A 14,755-nucleotide genomic window follows, 5' to 3' on the forward strand; every position below is an offset into this window, starting at 1 on the left:
TTAAAGCAAAACAGATTTATATAACATTGTTTTTAACTGATACTTATGCATAACCTTATGTAAACTATAGATACCTCAACAATGTTTTGTTCCCCCAGCAACTGCTTATAGTGAAGAAAAGCAGGCATTTTCTGAGGCTAATGATTTGTCATCGGGTGTAAATCGACAATATATGTCCTTTACGAGTATATCTGTAAATCCAAATTCCATTATCCAAAGCACTTGATTATGCATAAGCACTTAATTATGTCCTTTACCCTCATCAGGCATAAAATCAGTCAACTGCATCATGCTAAACATATACAAACACTCCTTAAAACAATTTATTTGCACATATCCAGAAATCATGGTACCCCATATTCCTCTTTCTTTCCATGGAGCTCCTCCATCAAAGAACAATCTTGCAGTCTCAAAATAACCTACTTTAGCAAACTCAGAGATCATTAATGTCCATGACACAACACATGGACCATGAATTTCGTCAGACACATATTTAGTAGCTCTCATGTTACTAAACCCGCAATACATGAAAATTAAAGAATTACCAACTACGGCCAAGAACCAAATTTATAACGATACCCATGTACTAATTCACCAAGAAGACAAGATTCAAACTTTGTGCATCTTGTTTGATGAGTAACGGCAAAGTTAGAGAGCTAAGATTTTATAGAGAGAATGAATAAACAAGGAAGTGTTAGATAGAGACAAGAGGAAGTGAAGAACAAAAAGAAAATTAGAGCCTTTTCCAAGTAGTGGCGTGAAAGACAAAAGAGAAAGAGACAAAAAGAAAATTAGAGTTGTGTTTTGATTGTTTAGCACGTGAGTTAGACTTGGGTAAGTTGGATTAAAAAGAAAAAATAAATAAATAAAAAAGAGAATAATCATTTAATATATTAATTGAGTAAACATGACTCACTTTATTACATGTCAATTAGTTATTAGTTTGGTGCATGAACGAGGAAAGGAATAATATTAAATGAAATCAAATTAAAATCTTACTGACTATTGTTCTACGGGCATTTCATGGCGATAAATCGGACAAAAGTGACAATGCAATCTGGATGATAAAAGTGGGAGCACGGCATCCGAATTGCTTCCATCCCAGCCTCAATCTCCTCTATGCAAATCGTACACTCTCGAGGATTCTCCAAATCGTCAAACACCATCCTTTCCAAAGCTTCAATAGATGATTTGGTGGCAGAAATGGACTTAGCTTCAACTTCCATAATAGACTCCATCTCAGCCCTCCTAAGCTCTTCTAGATACTCTTGTATTATTCTCGATTTCTTCCCACTTAACCGCAGCTATACAAACAATAGTCGAGAAGCTAACATCAGCAGCACCACTATCACTCGTCGTCCTCCATACCAAATTCCTAACCTCAACGCCTACGTCCCTCACTATCGTTTCTCGAGTGTCTTGTGGCATTCCCTTACGACGTAATAACGCCAACTCACGTCTCTTGGCAAACTCTTCATCAATCAATAATGAACCCGTAAAAGAAACCCCGAGATCGAATATATCTGGGAGTGATCCAAGTTATTCTACATACAACTCGTCCCGTGATAATACATAGCGTCGAAGAAGGTCGACCAACAAGAATCTTACCGTGATCGTCCTTGTCGCTGGTGGCGGTTAGGGTCTAAATTAACAGTCATCTGGGTTACACTTCTCATGCTAATTTGGTAGTCTCGAAAATCCTCCATGGTTTTGATCAGTTTCTTCAAGGAAAAATGCAAGAAAACACAAAACCCGGAACACTTTTCATATTTCTTTTTTTTTTTTTAAAGAAACAAAAGACGAGCAATAACTGAGTGAGTTTGTGTCTTATATAAGTATATATAAGTGAATTAAAGGGTACAGCTGATTGTGCTCATTGTGTATATAACTTTGTACTCTGCTCTCTGTGAAACTTTGAATTTGAACTTCTTGTTGTCAGAGTATTCAGAAAAAAATGTCCTAATGCTTCCATTGCTTTGAGTTTCTTTCATAGGATCTTCTTTGTAGTTATAATTTTACCACATTAATTGAAATGAGCTCAATACACCTCTCTATCCCACCCTGCAGTGTCATGATCGAATTTCATTCTTCAAACTGATATGAGCACTAAAAAATGTTATCACAAAAAGTAACCCCATAAATCCAATATTTTGGAGTCGGGAACTGCTGAAGATCTAATCAATTATAAAAGGAACTGAAACTTGGATGATAGATGTGGCAGCAGAATAAAAGGGCACAAAAAGAGAACTGATATTGCCACATCTGGACGTCTAATTTTGGATATTCCCTCATGCATCTTCCATTAAAGAATGGAATGAGACATGATGGGACAGAGCTCAATTTATACCTGTGTCTATGTCTATATATGTACGTGACTAGCATAGAATTTCAGAGATCATTTAAAGCAATAGAGAATACTTCTTAACAAAATTAAAATATCATTAATCTAAATTTGATGTTAAACAGTAATTAGAATTAGTAAAGAATGGTTTCTGCTTGATTTAATCAAAATTGTAATTACAAAGTTATCTCTAACTTATCTCTCTCGATAAAAATTCATGAAAACCCGATTAAAAAAATCCTATTGTTCTACAGGCATTTCATAGCGACAAAGCGGACAAAAATGGCCATTGCGCAGCCACGAAACAATGCAATCTGGATGATAAAAGTGGGAGCAGGGCATCTGAATTGCTTCCATGCCAGCCTCAATCTGTTCCATGCAAATCGTACACTCTCGAAGGTTCTCCAAATCATCGAACACCATTCTTTTCAGAGCTCGGATAGATGATACGGCGGCAGGGATCAGTCTAGCTTCAATTTCCATGGACTCCATCTCAGAGTTCCCAACCTCTTCTAAATACCTTTCATACTCCACTTCTTCCCACTTCACCGCGGCAATACCAACTAAAATCGAGAAACTAACACCACCGCCACAATCACTACTGTTAATCGCCGTCGTTACCAGTTTCCTAACCTCAACACCCACTTCCCTCACTATCCTTTCACGAGTATCTTGTGGAAGTCCCATGCGACTTAAAACCTCCATCGCACCTCTCTTGCCAAATTCTTCATCAATCAATAATGAACCGATGAAAGAGAACTCAACATCGGATACGATATCCGGGGGTGTTACAGTTTCTTGCGTATATGTCCCTTCCACCGACTGTACATAGCGTCGAAGAATGTCGAAGAATCCGAATGTCACTTGGATCGTTCTTGGAGTTAAAAAACGGCCGTCCAGATTCTGCTGCTGGTTTCTTCTAGGGTCTAGATCAACAGTCATCTCGGTTAAGCTTTGTATACGAACATCGTAGACTAGAAAGTCCTCCATGTTTTTGGTTTTCAGACTCTTCAAGAGAAATCAAGAAACAGAAAACCTAAACCTTTTTAAGAACAAAGAATATACAATGAGTGAGTGTTTGTGTTGTGGGGTGCGTCTTATGTAAGTTTTGGTTTGTCGGTTATTAAAACGTTGCAGCATTACCACAGTAGGAACGAATACACTTGATTATTTTACCCCCTTTTTTCCTAATTTTTTTAATTTTATATTATCCAAATAATTCTAATTAAAAAAATAATTTATTAATTAATATTATTAAAAATATAATTAAAATATTATTTTTTAAATTAAAATCATTATTTAATAAAATATATAACTTATTAATTAATAATTATAAAATTATATTTAAATTTAATTGCTATGTATAAAAGGTAAATGTAAAATGTGACCACAAAAATTTGATATGTCATTTAAATAATGGTACAGATAAAAAGTTTATGTTCCAGAATTTTATATATATATATATATAATAAATTCCTAAAATTTTAAAATTTCTAGAAAAAGTAGTTAAAAATGCAATATCTATTAATCTTTTTTTAATTTAACTTTAATATATGTTTTATTCTTTTATTGTGTATGGGACTAATTACTTGAAATATATATATAATTATTGCTTTTAAGAAATACCTATTACAATAATAACATTTTAATTAAATTTTGGTTTGGATATTTTTCTTAAATTATTCGTCCTTTATGTACTGGCCGTAGAATAAATACTCTCAATGACAGAAAAAAGAAAAGAAAAGAAAAGGCTGCAAGAGTTACTCTCTAACCCCAATGATATCCAAAGGTGAAATAAAAAAAGTATGTGATATCCAAATATCAGTACTGTGTTTTTACTTATATATTAAATTAAATAATAATTTATTTTTATTAATTAATTTTAAATAATTAAATATATATTAATTATTTAATTTTAAAAATTTATATATACGTATTATTTTTCTATTCATTTCAATACACATGTCATATATAAATATCTAAAATATAACTAATTTAAATAGACATTATATATAGTGATTATTGAATATCTTAATTTTAAATTTTATTTTTATTTTAATCGTTAGTTTTAGTTTTAATGTCATTAAATTATCAATCAAGATAATAATATATCAGGATACAAGAAATTTTCAAATGCAATCATAGATGGAAATTTTTGTCATTATTTTGTTGAACTAAGTACACAAGTCCATATAAATTTACCCTAAACAAAAAGTACAAAAAGAATTGATAATCCCAAAAGGTATAACCAATGCCTAACACTGATGACATATACTAAAATAGGTGAGGTGAGATATGTGTTACTAAATTTGACTCATATGGATAAATTGATATCAGAAATCATCATCATCATCATTTGAACTAAGTTTTCACCCCAACCCTCTCTGGCATTCAATAATCAGCACTGTGTGCCTTAGTTATTTAACAGTGGCATGTCTCAAGTCAAGCTGGTCATCTGAGTTTGACTCTCCGATTCCTGGTTGGCCTGTAACAACTGCACAAACATGATCACACTCTAGTCACCCGCTGAACTATTCTTTTATCAACTTCAAAGATTGGAACCCGAGTTGAGCCTTTAACCCAGGCCTGCAAAACAGGTGAAGTTTAAAAATTCAACTAAAATGGCCAAGGAGATGAGTCATAACTAAGAAAAGACTCCAACTTTAAGCGACGAGTTTTGAGAGAAGCTGGCATTGAAGAGCTAAAGTAATTCAATTTTCCATTGATTAACTTTGTGCTCTGTTCTCTGTGAAACTTTGAATTTTGTCAGGGTATTCAGAAAACAATGTCCTAAAGCTTCCATTCCTTTTGAGTTTCTTTCACCGACTCCAGCTGGGAAACCACAGTTAATTAAGGATTTTCTATTTAGTTATAATTTTTATACATCAATCGAAATGAGCTCAATGCACCTCTCTAACCTACCCTACAGTGAGTTAGCTGCTGTTTTCACGATCAAATTTCATTCTTCAAACCGACACAATTAGCACTAAAAAATGTCATCATAAAAAGTAACCCAATAAATCCAACATTTCTGTAAGTAACTTAGACTTCGGAACTCCTAAAAACTTGACCAAGGAACTGAAACTTGGATTATGGATGTGGCAGCAGAATAAAAGGGCACGAAAAAAAAAAAACTGATATTGCTGCAAGTCTAATTTTGGATATTGCCTCATGCATTCTCCATTAAAGAATGGAATGAGCTCAATTTTTATCTGTGTCTATGTCTCTATATGTACATGACTAGCATAGTCTTTCAAAGATCATTTAAGCCAATAAAGAATACTTCTTAACAAATCAAACTGTCATTAATCTAAATTTGATGTTAAACAGTAATTAGAATTAGTAAAGAATGGTTTCTGCTTGATTTAATCAAAATTGTAATTACAAAGTTATCTCTAACTTATCTCTCTCGATAAAAATTCATGAAAACCCGATTAAAAAAATCCTATTGTTCTACAGGCATTTCATAGCGACAAAGCGGACAAAAATGGCCATTGCGCAGCCACGAAACAATGCAATCTGGATGATAAAAGTGGGAGCAGGGCATCTGAATTGCTTCCATGCCAGCCTCAATCTGTTCCATGCAAATCGTACACTCTCGAAGGTTCTCCAAATCATCGAACACCATTCTTTTCAGAGCTCGGATAGATGATTCGGCGGCAGGGATCAGTCTAGCTTCAATTTCCATGGACTCCATCTCAGGGTTCCCAACCTCTTCTAAATACCTTTCGTACTCCACTTCTTCCCACTTCACCGCGGCAATACCAACTGAAATCGAGAAACTAACACCACCGCCACAATCACTACTGTTAATCGCCGTCGATACCAGTTTCCTAACCTCAACACCCACTTCCCTCACTATCCTTTCCCGAGTATCTTGTGGAAGTCCCATGCGACTTAAAACCTCCATCGCACCTCTCTTGGCAAATTCTTCATCAATCAATAATGAACCGATGAAAGAGAACTCAACATCGGATACGATATCCAGGGGTGTTACAGTTTCTTGCGTATATGTCCCTTCCACCGACTGTACATAGCGTCGAAGAATGTCGAAGAATCCGAATGTCACTTGGATCGTTCTTGGAGTTAAAAAACGGCCGTCCAGATTCTGCTGCTGGTTTCTTCTAGGGTCTAGATCAACAGTCATCTCGGTTAAGCTTTGTATACGAACATCGTAGACTAGAAAGTCCTCCATGTTTTTGGTTTTCAGACTCTTCAATAGAAATCAAGAAACAGAAAATCTAAACCTTTTCTTAAGAATAAGAACCAAAAACAAGCAATAAGCGAGTCTTTGTGTTGTGCTTGCATCTTATATAAGTTTTGGTTTGTCGGATATTAAAAGGGTGCAGCATTACCTACTGTAGGAGCGGATACACCTAATTAATTTACCGCCTCTTTTCCTTTTTATAATTTTCTATTATTAAAAAAGAAAAAGTAACTTTCTACTGTTAATTTGTTTCTCTCTCCCAACGACCAGTAGCTCCGCCCTCTAGCTTTGTTAGGGTTTGTAAAAATTTGAGCTCAGTCATGGACCATCAATGGCGTCCAATGCCTCCTCATCCTCCCTCTCAAGGTAACATCTGTCCTATTTGCTCAAATTCTCATTTCCCATTTTGCCCTCCTCCTCTGCCTCCTCCTTTCCCTCTATATAATCAAGTTCAAAACCCTAGATTTCCATCCCATTCGGATTATCAGCAACCTGACCCGGCCACGTACGGAAGTTATAATAATTTCGATTACAGAGGATTTGGGCAGCCGCAAATGTATGATTATAATAATAATGATGGTGAAGATAGGAGATATAAGCGACCTAGGGTTGATGAGAATATTAGCCTAATTTCATTGGATAATGAGCGTAGGTTGAAGCTAGTACGCGAGCATGGTGGTGCTTCGAGTGGTAATTTTACTAATATGAGTTATAATAATGTAGATATGAATATTCGTCATCAATTTGAGTATTCCCAGAACAGAGAACCTGCTCATGCTGATCATAGTCTTAATCTGAATCAGTTTAATGATTCAATAATGTCGGCAAAGTCTCAGTATTTTCATATGAACAATCATCATCAGCCTCCACCTTATGGTTTGTCTAATTATTATCAATCCGACATGAATGATCAAGGAGGTTGCTTGCCTCCCCACGAAAATAGGGTCGTAGGCGACCAGCATCAGCATCCTACTCTTCCGCCACTGCCGCCTCTTCCTGCTTCACCACCACCTCCTGTTCCATTGGAACCTCCATTGCACCCTTCACCACCACCCCCGCCACCACCACCACCGCAACAACAAACCTCATTGTTTCCAGTTCCTATTAGTTCCTCATTAACTAATTCTTACTTGCAAACTAAGCCTTCAACTGCCTTTCTTTCCGAGGTATTGCTGGTTTTTTTTCCTGGGTAATGCAGTGTTGTTTTGGTTATATCTTTTATAGGCTGCGAAGCTCTTTTGTTATAGCTCTTAACTTGTAATGCCTTTTTATTTTTTTTATTAAAAGGAATGGCAAACGTCATCTGTTCCAAAGCAGTTCTCTTCAGATAAGCCAATGGTTATTGATGCCTTTCGATTGTTTAAGCAGCCTTATCGGGCTACGCGTCCTGAGCATATTGTGATAATCCTTCGAGGTCTTCCAGGTAACCTCTTCTCGTGCGGTTTATCTCTTTTTCTGTATCGGTTGGATTTTCAGTGAATAAGTGTTTGTCCATGCCTCAAACTTGAAAGTTTTGTTCTTTTTGATTGGTAGAACTGAATTCCTTTTAATACTTTGCACATAGACTGAAATTTGTAAGGCAATGTGTAATTTTATGTGTGCATTTGCATATTCTGCAGTTAAAAATTTTAAAATTTGTAATATGGTGCAAAAAGTTAATATGGTCAGGGATGTATGAAGATCCGTGGTTTACGGAGTTTATCGATTGTATTTGTTCGTTGTGCCTGTAGGTAGTGGTAAGAGCTACTTAGCGAAGATGATACGTGACCTTGAAGTTGAAAATGGTGGTACTGCCCCACGAATTCACTCAATGGATGACTATTTCATCACTGAAGTTGAAAAGGTTTGTCAGTTCCATGATGTTAATGTTTTATGTTCTTTCTTGTAGTTCTCATGAATGCAAAAACTGTTCTTACTTGCTCATGAATATGTACGCAGAAAATTTATTGCTCTATAAGGTTTGTGTTTATTATTATTGTCACTGTATGGCATGCTAAGTTGCTAACAAGCATTGTTTTCTTCTCCAAAGATTGAGGAGAATGATGCTTCAAAGTCTTCTGGCTTTGTTAGAGGCAAGAAACCAACAGTAAAGAAGGTCATGGAGTATTGTTATGAACCTGAAATGGAGGAGGTAATGCTATTAATTATCTTCATAATAACAGATATTTAAAATGTTTTAGGGTATGAATTTTCACTGTTCTGTCATTGCGTTCAAGCATGGATGGAGTTTTCTTGTATAGGTTTCACTGAAATATTATGCCAATTATCATAGCATGTACATTTCTTTTGAATCTTAGATGAAGTTATTTTGTTATTTTGTCATAATATCTAGCCATCTGGCTTCCCAAATTTTGTCTCCTAATACATTTCTTTACTTTTGGAGTCTAGAGATTTTGATATCTCTGGTCATCTCTTGTATGAAAAGTGATAATAATTGCTACTGAATCCTTTCTCCTCTTGCTGTGTGTTATTTTCTTTTAACTTTTTCAATCCTTAATTTTTGTTGCATTCTCAAAATAGGCATATCGAGACAGCATGTTGAAGGCTTTCAAGAAGACGCTTGAGGAGGGACTTTTCACTCTTGTTATTGGTATGCGCTCTAAATTTAGAATCTCCTTTCAAGTAATGATAACAATCCTCATTTTCTTCACTTAATTATCATTACATTTAATAGTTTTTCTCCTTATATTGTAGCCATTTCAAGGATAGTGGCATTCTTGAATGTGCAATTCTTTCAAGATGGAGTAAACTCAAATATGTGTTGAAAATTTGTAGCTTTTGACATGGTTTCCTTTAGATTGATCATGTTGTGTTTTAGTCTATTGGTTTGATGTCTTATCTTTTGCATCTGATCCAAGTCAATGACTGGTTCCCTTGAGATGCTGGCTTGAACTATTGAGTGGATGAAAAAAGAAATGAAAATCTGTCTTTGTACTGTATTGTAATCATCATATTAATGTCTTCTAAGAAATCTTTAAACTATAGACTCGAATTAAGATAAACTGATTAAAGGTTCTGCTGGTTATCCTGGCTTGTTAAGGCATTCAACAACTTAAATCATCTAGTCTCATTATAGATTTAGTGGTCATGCAGTGCTTGTGCACTGCCTTCATTCTCACTAACTCCAGATGCAGTTTTGTTCGACAATTGACCCTTTTGTGCTGATATGTGTGCCTCCTCTTAGTGGATGACCGCAATCTGCGGGTAGCTGATTTTGCTCAGTTTTGGGCAATTGCAAAGGTATACACTCACTTCTCTCTTCTTCACAACCTCTACAAGTAATATGTTGTCATTTTCCAGTTTCCTGGGAATGTGTTAAGGTCTGTAGGTCTCATTCTCTTATGTGGGTTTCTTCAGTCATGAAAATTTAAAAATTGTGTGATTTGCTTCTAAAATTTTTCTTCTTTAGTGGTCAGGTACTTATAGGCATTCTTTAGTGGTCATTGTTCAGCTACTTAGTGTGCTGTTAGTTTTTCTTTCATCACTGTTACTTTTAGTAGCAGTCTTATATAATACATTACATTTTTCTCTCTCATAGGTTATGAAAATAAAAAATCGAATGAGTCATCTGGTTGTGCATATGGGTCATCCGGGTCATTTGGGTTTAGTTCTTTTTGTAGGTTGTGCTCTAAATTCCTGAGTCAAAAGTTTATTTTCCTTGTGTATTAGGTTCCAGTATCCATATTCATCCTTTGTAACCAAATGATAATAATGTTTTAGGGCTTTTACTTTTATGGTTCCTGGGTGAACCATCCTGTTGATTAGTGAACTCAAGGCTGTTGAAGGAATGTTGCTTTGGCATAGAAGATATCTAGACTAGCTAAGATTACTTATTACCTCATAATTATTTTTAGTTTATTCTTTGGAGTGACTTTTGGTTTCTCTTTTGCTTCTACCACCCGTTTAGATGTTCTTTCTTTTTCTTTCCCCCCTTATGTATTGCCTTGCTGTGGAAATCACTTGAGTAATGTACTCTGTATTTGTGATGAACTATAGATCTATGGAAGAAAACATCACTAATCAATTGGATGGGTCTTAGTATGTCACATTTGGTATACCTTCTTTCCAAATTTAAGGTTATTTGACTGCATGTCTTATTAACTTCACTTTGTCTGTGATACTCAGACATTGCTTAATCTTTTGCAACATAGCTGCTGGATCTTAAAAAAAATGCAAATGATCCTATATTACTGTATTTATGTCAGTTACATTATAAGCTTGCAATATAAAGTTTGCATGGATTGTCCAGAAGTTACAATCATTAGGTAATCTGTTAACATCGTGTATCTCTTTGACATCAGTTTCTCAAAAAGCCATTTGATAATCAAATGATTTGATGGATGATGTGCAAAGAATGAAAATGAGATATTCAGGATAATGGATGTTCTGTTGTTGAATTTGTGGTCCATATTGAGACTTTTTGGCAGGTCTTGGCACATTATGTTTTGAATTATTGGCAAATAATCCCAAAACTTTTGTTCAGTTACTATTATATAATCATGTATTTTAATCTGTTTTCTATTCAAGTTCCCCTCACCAAATGCCCCTTAAAGTTCTGTGTCTTTTATACATTCCAGAGGTTGAGGCAGATTTTTCTGATATCAGCATATTTTTTTCATTTAACAATTATCTATCAGTTTCAAATTTCTGTTATGATCTCTGTCAAATGCTTTGCTCACTGCCTCTTGTTTTCTTTTTCAGAGATCTGGCTATGAAGTTTACATATCAGAAGCTACATATAAAGACCCTGCGGTTAGTTTATATGTAGGATAGTTTATTAATAAGATTGTGTGTGCTTTTTGATATTCGTAGTTACTTTGATTGGCCATTAATGCTTCACCATCTATAAAGAAAAAAATGCATGAATCATAAATTAGGCTGGAGCTCACAGCATCATGTTGATAATCCTGTGCAATTCCAGGGCTGTGCAGCTAGGAATGTCCATGGTTTTACCCTAGATGAAATAAAAAGCATGGCTGGGCAGTGGGAAGAAGCTCCAACATTATATTTGCAACTGGATATCAAGGTATGTTATGTAATATTTAACAAAATTGGAAACCTTCTGCTGCTGCTTTTGGCTAATGGACCTTAATCCTCTGCTATTTTGCTGGTATAAGTCGTTATTCCATGGGGATGACCTGAAGGAAAGTGGAATTCAAGAGGTAACTGATTGTCATTTCATACTGATGAACTTTTTATGTTAATTTGAAATCTTTGTCATAGCCTCTTAATAATAGAGAAAATTTTCAATCTATCTATTTTGTTTGTTCATTATTTGTCTGCATTTTCTTTTTTCCTGATTATCATTTATCAGTCATAATAATATTAATGGACACTCATATGTGATGTTTATTGAACTATGTATTATCTTAACGAAATCTCTGTGTTAAACCCAGTTTTTCCACTGGCAACTAGAAAGTCCAAGGATTTCAGTTGATCAACCGCAAATTATGAGTTCCAATCTAGATTCTGTCACATGCATTAGATTGCTATACTTCCTGCTCCAACATAAAAGCTTGTCACTAACATCATTTTGACTGTGGATTGCATCCATATATGTCATCCTTTTGCATAATAATATGTGAAGGTTAGAATTGTGGGTTCATTTCTCTTTGGTTGCAAGTATAATTTGCTGTAGTGAATAGGAAACAGATGCTTTAGTAGAAAGGGAAGAATGTAATATTCTATGAAAGTTTAAGCATTTCGCAGAAAATAATTGGGAAATGTGGAGGTAAACTATATGGTTTACACATAGATATGTGTGTTTCCAGTATGTGGACTGGAAAAGAAATGTCCATGGCTTTGTGCATATCTATGTGTGTTGGAAATGTATAGACAAATTTATAGAAAGGTAATTAAAAGAGTGTCTTTCTTAAATAGAGGATATTAGAAAGTAATAAGTGAAACTTTTGTTTTTTAAGATTTCTTAAATTTATCATTGTGGATATAATCTGAGCCAAACTACACTAAATGCCAGTGTTTGTCTGTCTTATATTGTGTTTGGAGCAAATAGTTAACGCATTAATTATGTAGCATAGGGAGGAAACTTAGTCAGTGAGTGCTACAGAAATTTTGACTAAATTTTGTTCTTATGTCAAATCTTTCAGATTGATATGGATACTGAAGATGGAACCTCTGATGATAATTCATCTGGATCACAGGAAAGAAAGGCTGAGAAGATGAGAGCCTCTGCTTTCGAGGATGATGCACCCCAAGGTACATTTTCTATTATCTTCACAATGATCACAAATATAGTTTTGGTTGAATTGCTTTCTTTATAGCATATATACAAAAGACTCGTATTATTATTATTCTAAATCTTTTCTATATTTTCCCTGATTGAGCAATTATCTTATCTGATTGCTGTAAATTCTTCAAAACTTGCTCAATTCTCCTATTGACCCTATCATTTGGACTTCAGTTCATGCTGAAGGCAGAAAGAGATGGGATGCTGAAAAGGACCATCCAGAAGGAGGCATGAAAGAATTACTTAAAAGTAAATGGTCACATGATTTAGATGAAGATGATGCAGATAGATCTGCAGGGGCGAAGAGCGACGTAAGTGCTCTTTCTGGGTTAATTCAAGCATATGGGAAGCAAGGAAAATCTCTGCGCTGGAGTGACCAAGTAATTATAATGTTTATGACTTCTGCTCTCTAGTGTTAATGCTATGCCTTCCCTATCTTATTGACCATATTAGATGTGGACAAACTAAAGGTGCAATAAATATTAAAGAAAGATTACAAACTGGGTTGTCTCATTCACTTTGAAAGCCGAGAGCATTTGATGCAAAAAACATGTTATGCACTGATACATTGAATGCGAATAGTAAGCATGATGCTTTTAATCCTAAATTGTATTAAGCATCTGAATCTCCCATATGTCTATGGAGGCCCTTCTGTAGTCTAGAAAATTTCTCGCAATATGAGGGCTGGAGCCAATCACTTTAAGCATTAGCTACCGGCATCTGATTGCCCATGTATTTTTTGGTTGAAGATCGTAGTGTTTGATTTTGAACTAATTGGAATGTGTATGTTCTCAAGCCTATTATTTGCTGTGGATGGACTTGCGAAATTTGCTTTTGGGTTCATCTCTTCCCATTACAAATTATTTGCATTATATCATGAGAATGTTAATGTTAGTTTACTTATTTTTTTATCCTTCTCTTCTTTCTATCATTATGCTCGTCCAGGTTGGCAATACTGGATTTTCTATAGGTGCAGCAAAGAAAACCAGCAAGTCTTTAGTGATTGGACCAGGTGCCGGATACAATTTGGTAAGTTGTGTTTCTTATGTCACAATATTATTTGAATTCTGATGAGTTTGCTTGATCAGTTTTTTGTTCCATGTAGCATAGAATTTGGTTTCAGCTGTACCAGGTTTTTATTTTATTATTATTATTTTTTTAAATATATTTTCTGGAAAAGGTTCCTGCAGAGGATTTTATTAACTTATTTAATTAAATCATTCATAAATACACGCCACTAACACTTGCTTGTACATGATGCACAACGTTGCAAGTCCTATAATAATGCTCTAGCTGCTGCATTTCACACCAAGCCAGCTTTATAACTGTGATTATGATTCATATATAATAATTTGAACACCTGCAGAAATCCAACCCATTACCTAAAGATGGAGGTCCAACATCAACTCGAGGGATTGAGGAGTTGAGGGGGCAGAGTGTTTTCCAGGAACGACTCCGAGCGGAGCGTGAGTCATTTAAAGCTGTTTTTGATAAGAGGAGAAGGCGAATTGGTGGACTTAATTTGGAGGAGGAATAAACATAGATTTTGGAAAATTCCACCTTCAAGCCGTTTTTGATACTCAATTTTTTTTTCTCTAAAGGATTCACATCAATCTTGTCTGTAATAGTTAGTTTCAGGAGAAAAAAGTGCAGTTATTCGCCCTGTATTCGTGTAATATAAGCATAATCACAGCTATTTGATTAGTGGAAATAAAAATGGCGTCGAAGTCTGTGACTGCTTGATGCTATTTTTCTTGTAATGACAATCTTATGCAAAGTGGATTGAGAAACAAGAAAACTTTGAGATGATTCTATTGGGCCTGATGTATATAGTGAATCTAAAAGGATGATTTTATTTTGACAATCTTTTTTTTTGGATTAATTGGCTCTTGCGAGGGAAGGGATTTAAATTCGAGACTTCATAGTTATTGATATAACTCTATTACTAATTGAGTTATAT

General features: G+C 35.0%; 3 protein-coding genes across 5 annotated transcripts; 1 reads left to right on the plus strand and 2 right to left on the minus strand.

Moving 5' to 3' along the window:
• Positions 1–2,581: 2,581 nt before the first annotated feature.
• LOC8277371 (receptor homology region, transmembrane domain- and RING domain-containing protein 3) lies at positions 2,582–3,331 on the minus strand. The gene has a single exon (XM_002511483.1). The coding sequence runs from the start codon at positions 3,329–3,331 to the stop codon at positions 2,582–2,584; it is 750 nt and encodes a 249-aa protein (XP_002511529.1).
• Positions 3,332–5,686: 2,355 nt separating this feature from the next.
• Positions 5,687–6,596, minus strand: LOC8277370 (receptor homology region, transmembrane domain- and RING domain-containing protein 3). Its single transcript, XM_002511482.2, has one exon. It carries the CDS (start codon positions 6,534–6,536, stop codon positions 5,787–5,789), a length of 750 nt encoding a protein of 249 aa, XP_002511528.2. The 5' UTR covers positions 6,537–6,596; the 3' UTR covers positions 5,687–5,786.
• Positions 6,597–6,774: 178 nt separating this feature from the next.
• LOC8277369 (YLP motif-containing protein 1) lies at positions 6,775–14,659 on the plus strand. 3 transcript variants are annotated; one of them, XM_015725626.3, is made up of 13 exons: positions 6,775–7,714; positions 7,836–7,971; positions 8,279–8,391; positions 8,578–8,679; positions 9,069–9,138; positions 9,733–9,788; positions 11,250–11,300; positions 11,470–11,574; positions 11,666–11,710; positions 12,656–12,764; positions 12,970–13,106; positions 13,741–13,824; positions 14,162–14,659. In XM_015725626.3, the coding sequence occupies exons 1-13, from the start codon at positions 6,869–6,871 to the stop codon at positions 14,330–14,332; spliced, it is 2,025 nt and encodes a 674-aa protein (XP_015581112.1). In that variant the 5' UTR covers positions 6,775–6,868; the 3' UTR covers positions 14,333–14,659. The 3 variants fall into 3 exon arrangements, with proteins under 3 accessions (XP_015581112.1, XP_015581108.1, XP_048228655.1); XM_015725622.3 differs by having other exon boundaries at positions 6,776–7,714; positions 12,970–13,175; XM_048372698.1 differs by lacking the exon at positions 9,733–9,788 and adding an exon at positions 10,545–10,600 and having other exon boundaries at positions 6,776–7,714; positions 12,970–13,175.
• The last annotated feature ends 96 nt before the right edge of the window (positions 14,660–14,755 follow it).

Source organism: Ricinus communis, chromosome 4 (assembly GCF_019578655.1).
Source record: "Ricinus communis isolate WT05 ecotype wild-type chromosome 4, ASM1957865v1, whole genome shotgun sequence".
NCBI classification, from domain to species: domain Eukaryota; kingdom Viridiplantae; phylum Streptophyta; class Magnoliopsida; order Malpighiales; family Euphorbiaceae; genus Ricinus; species Ricinus communis.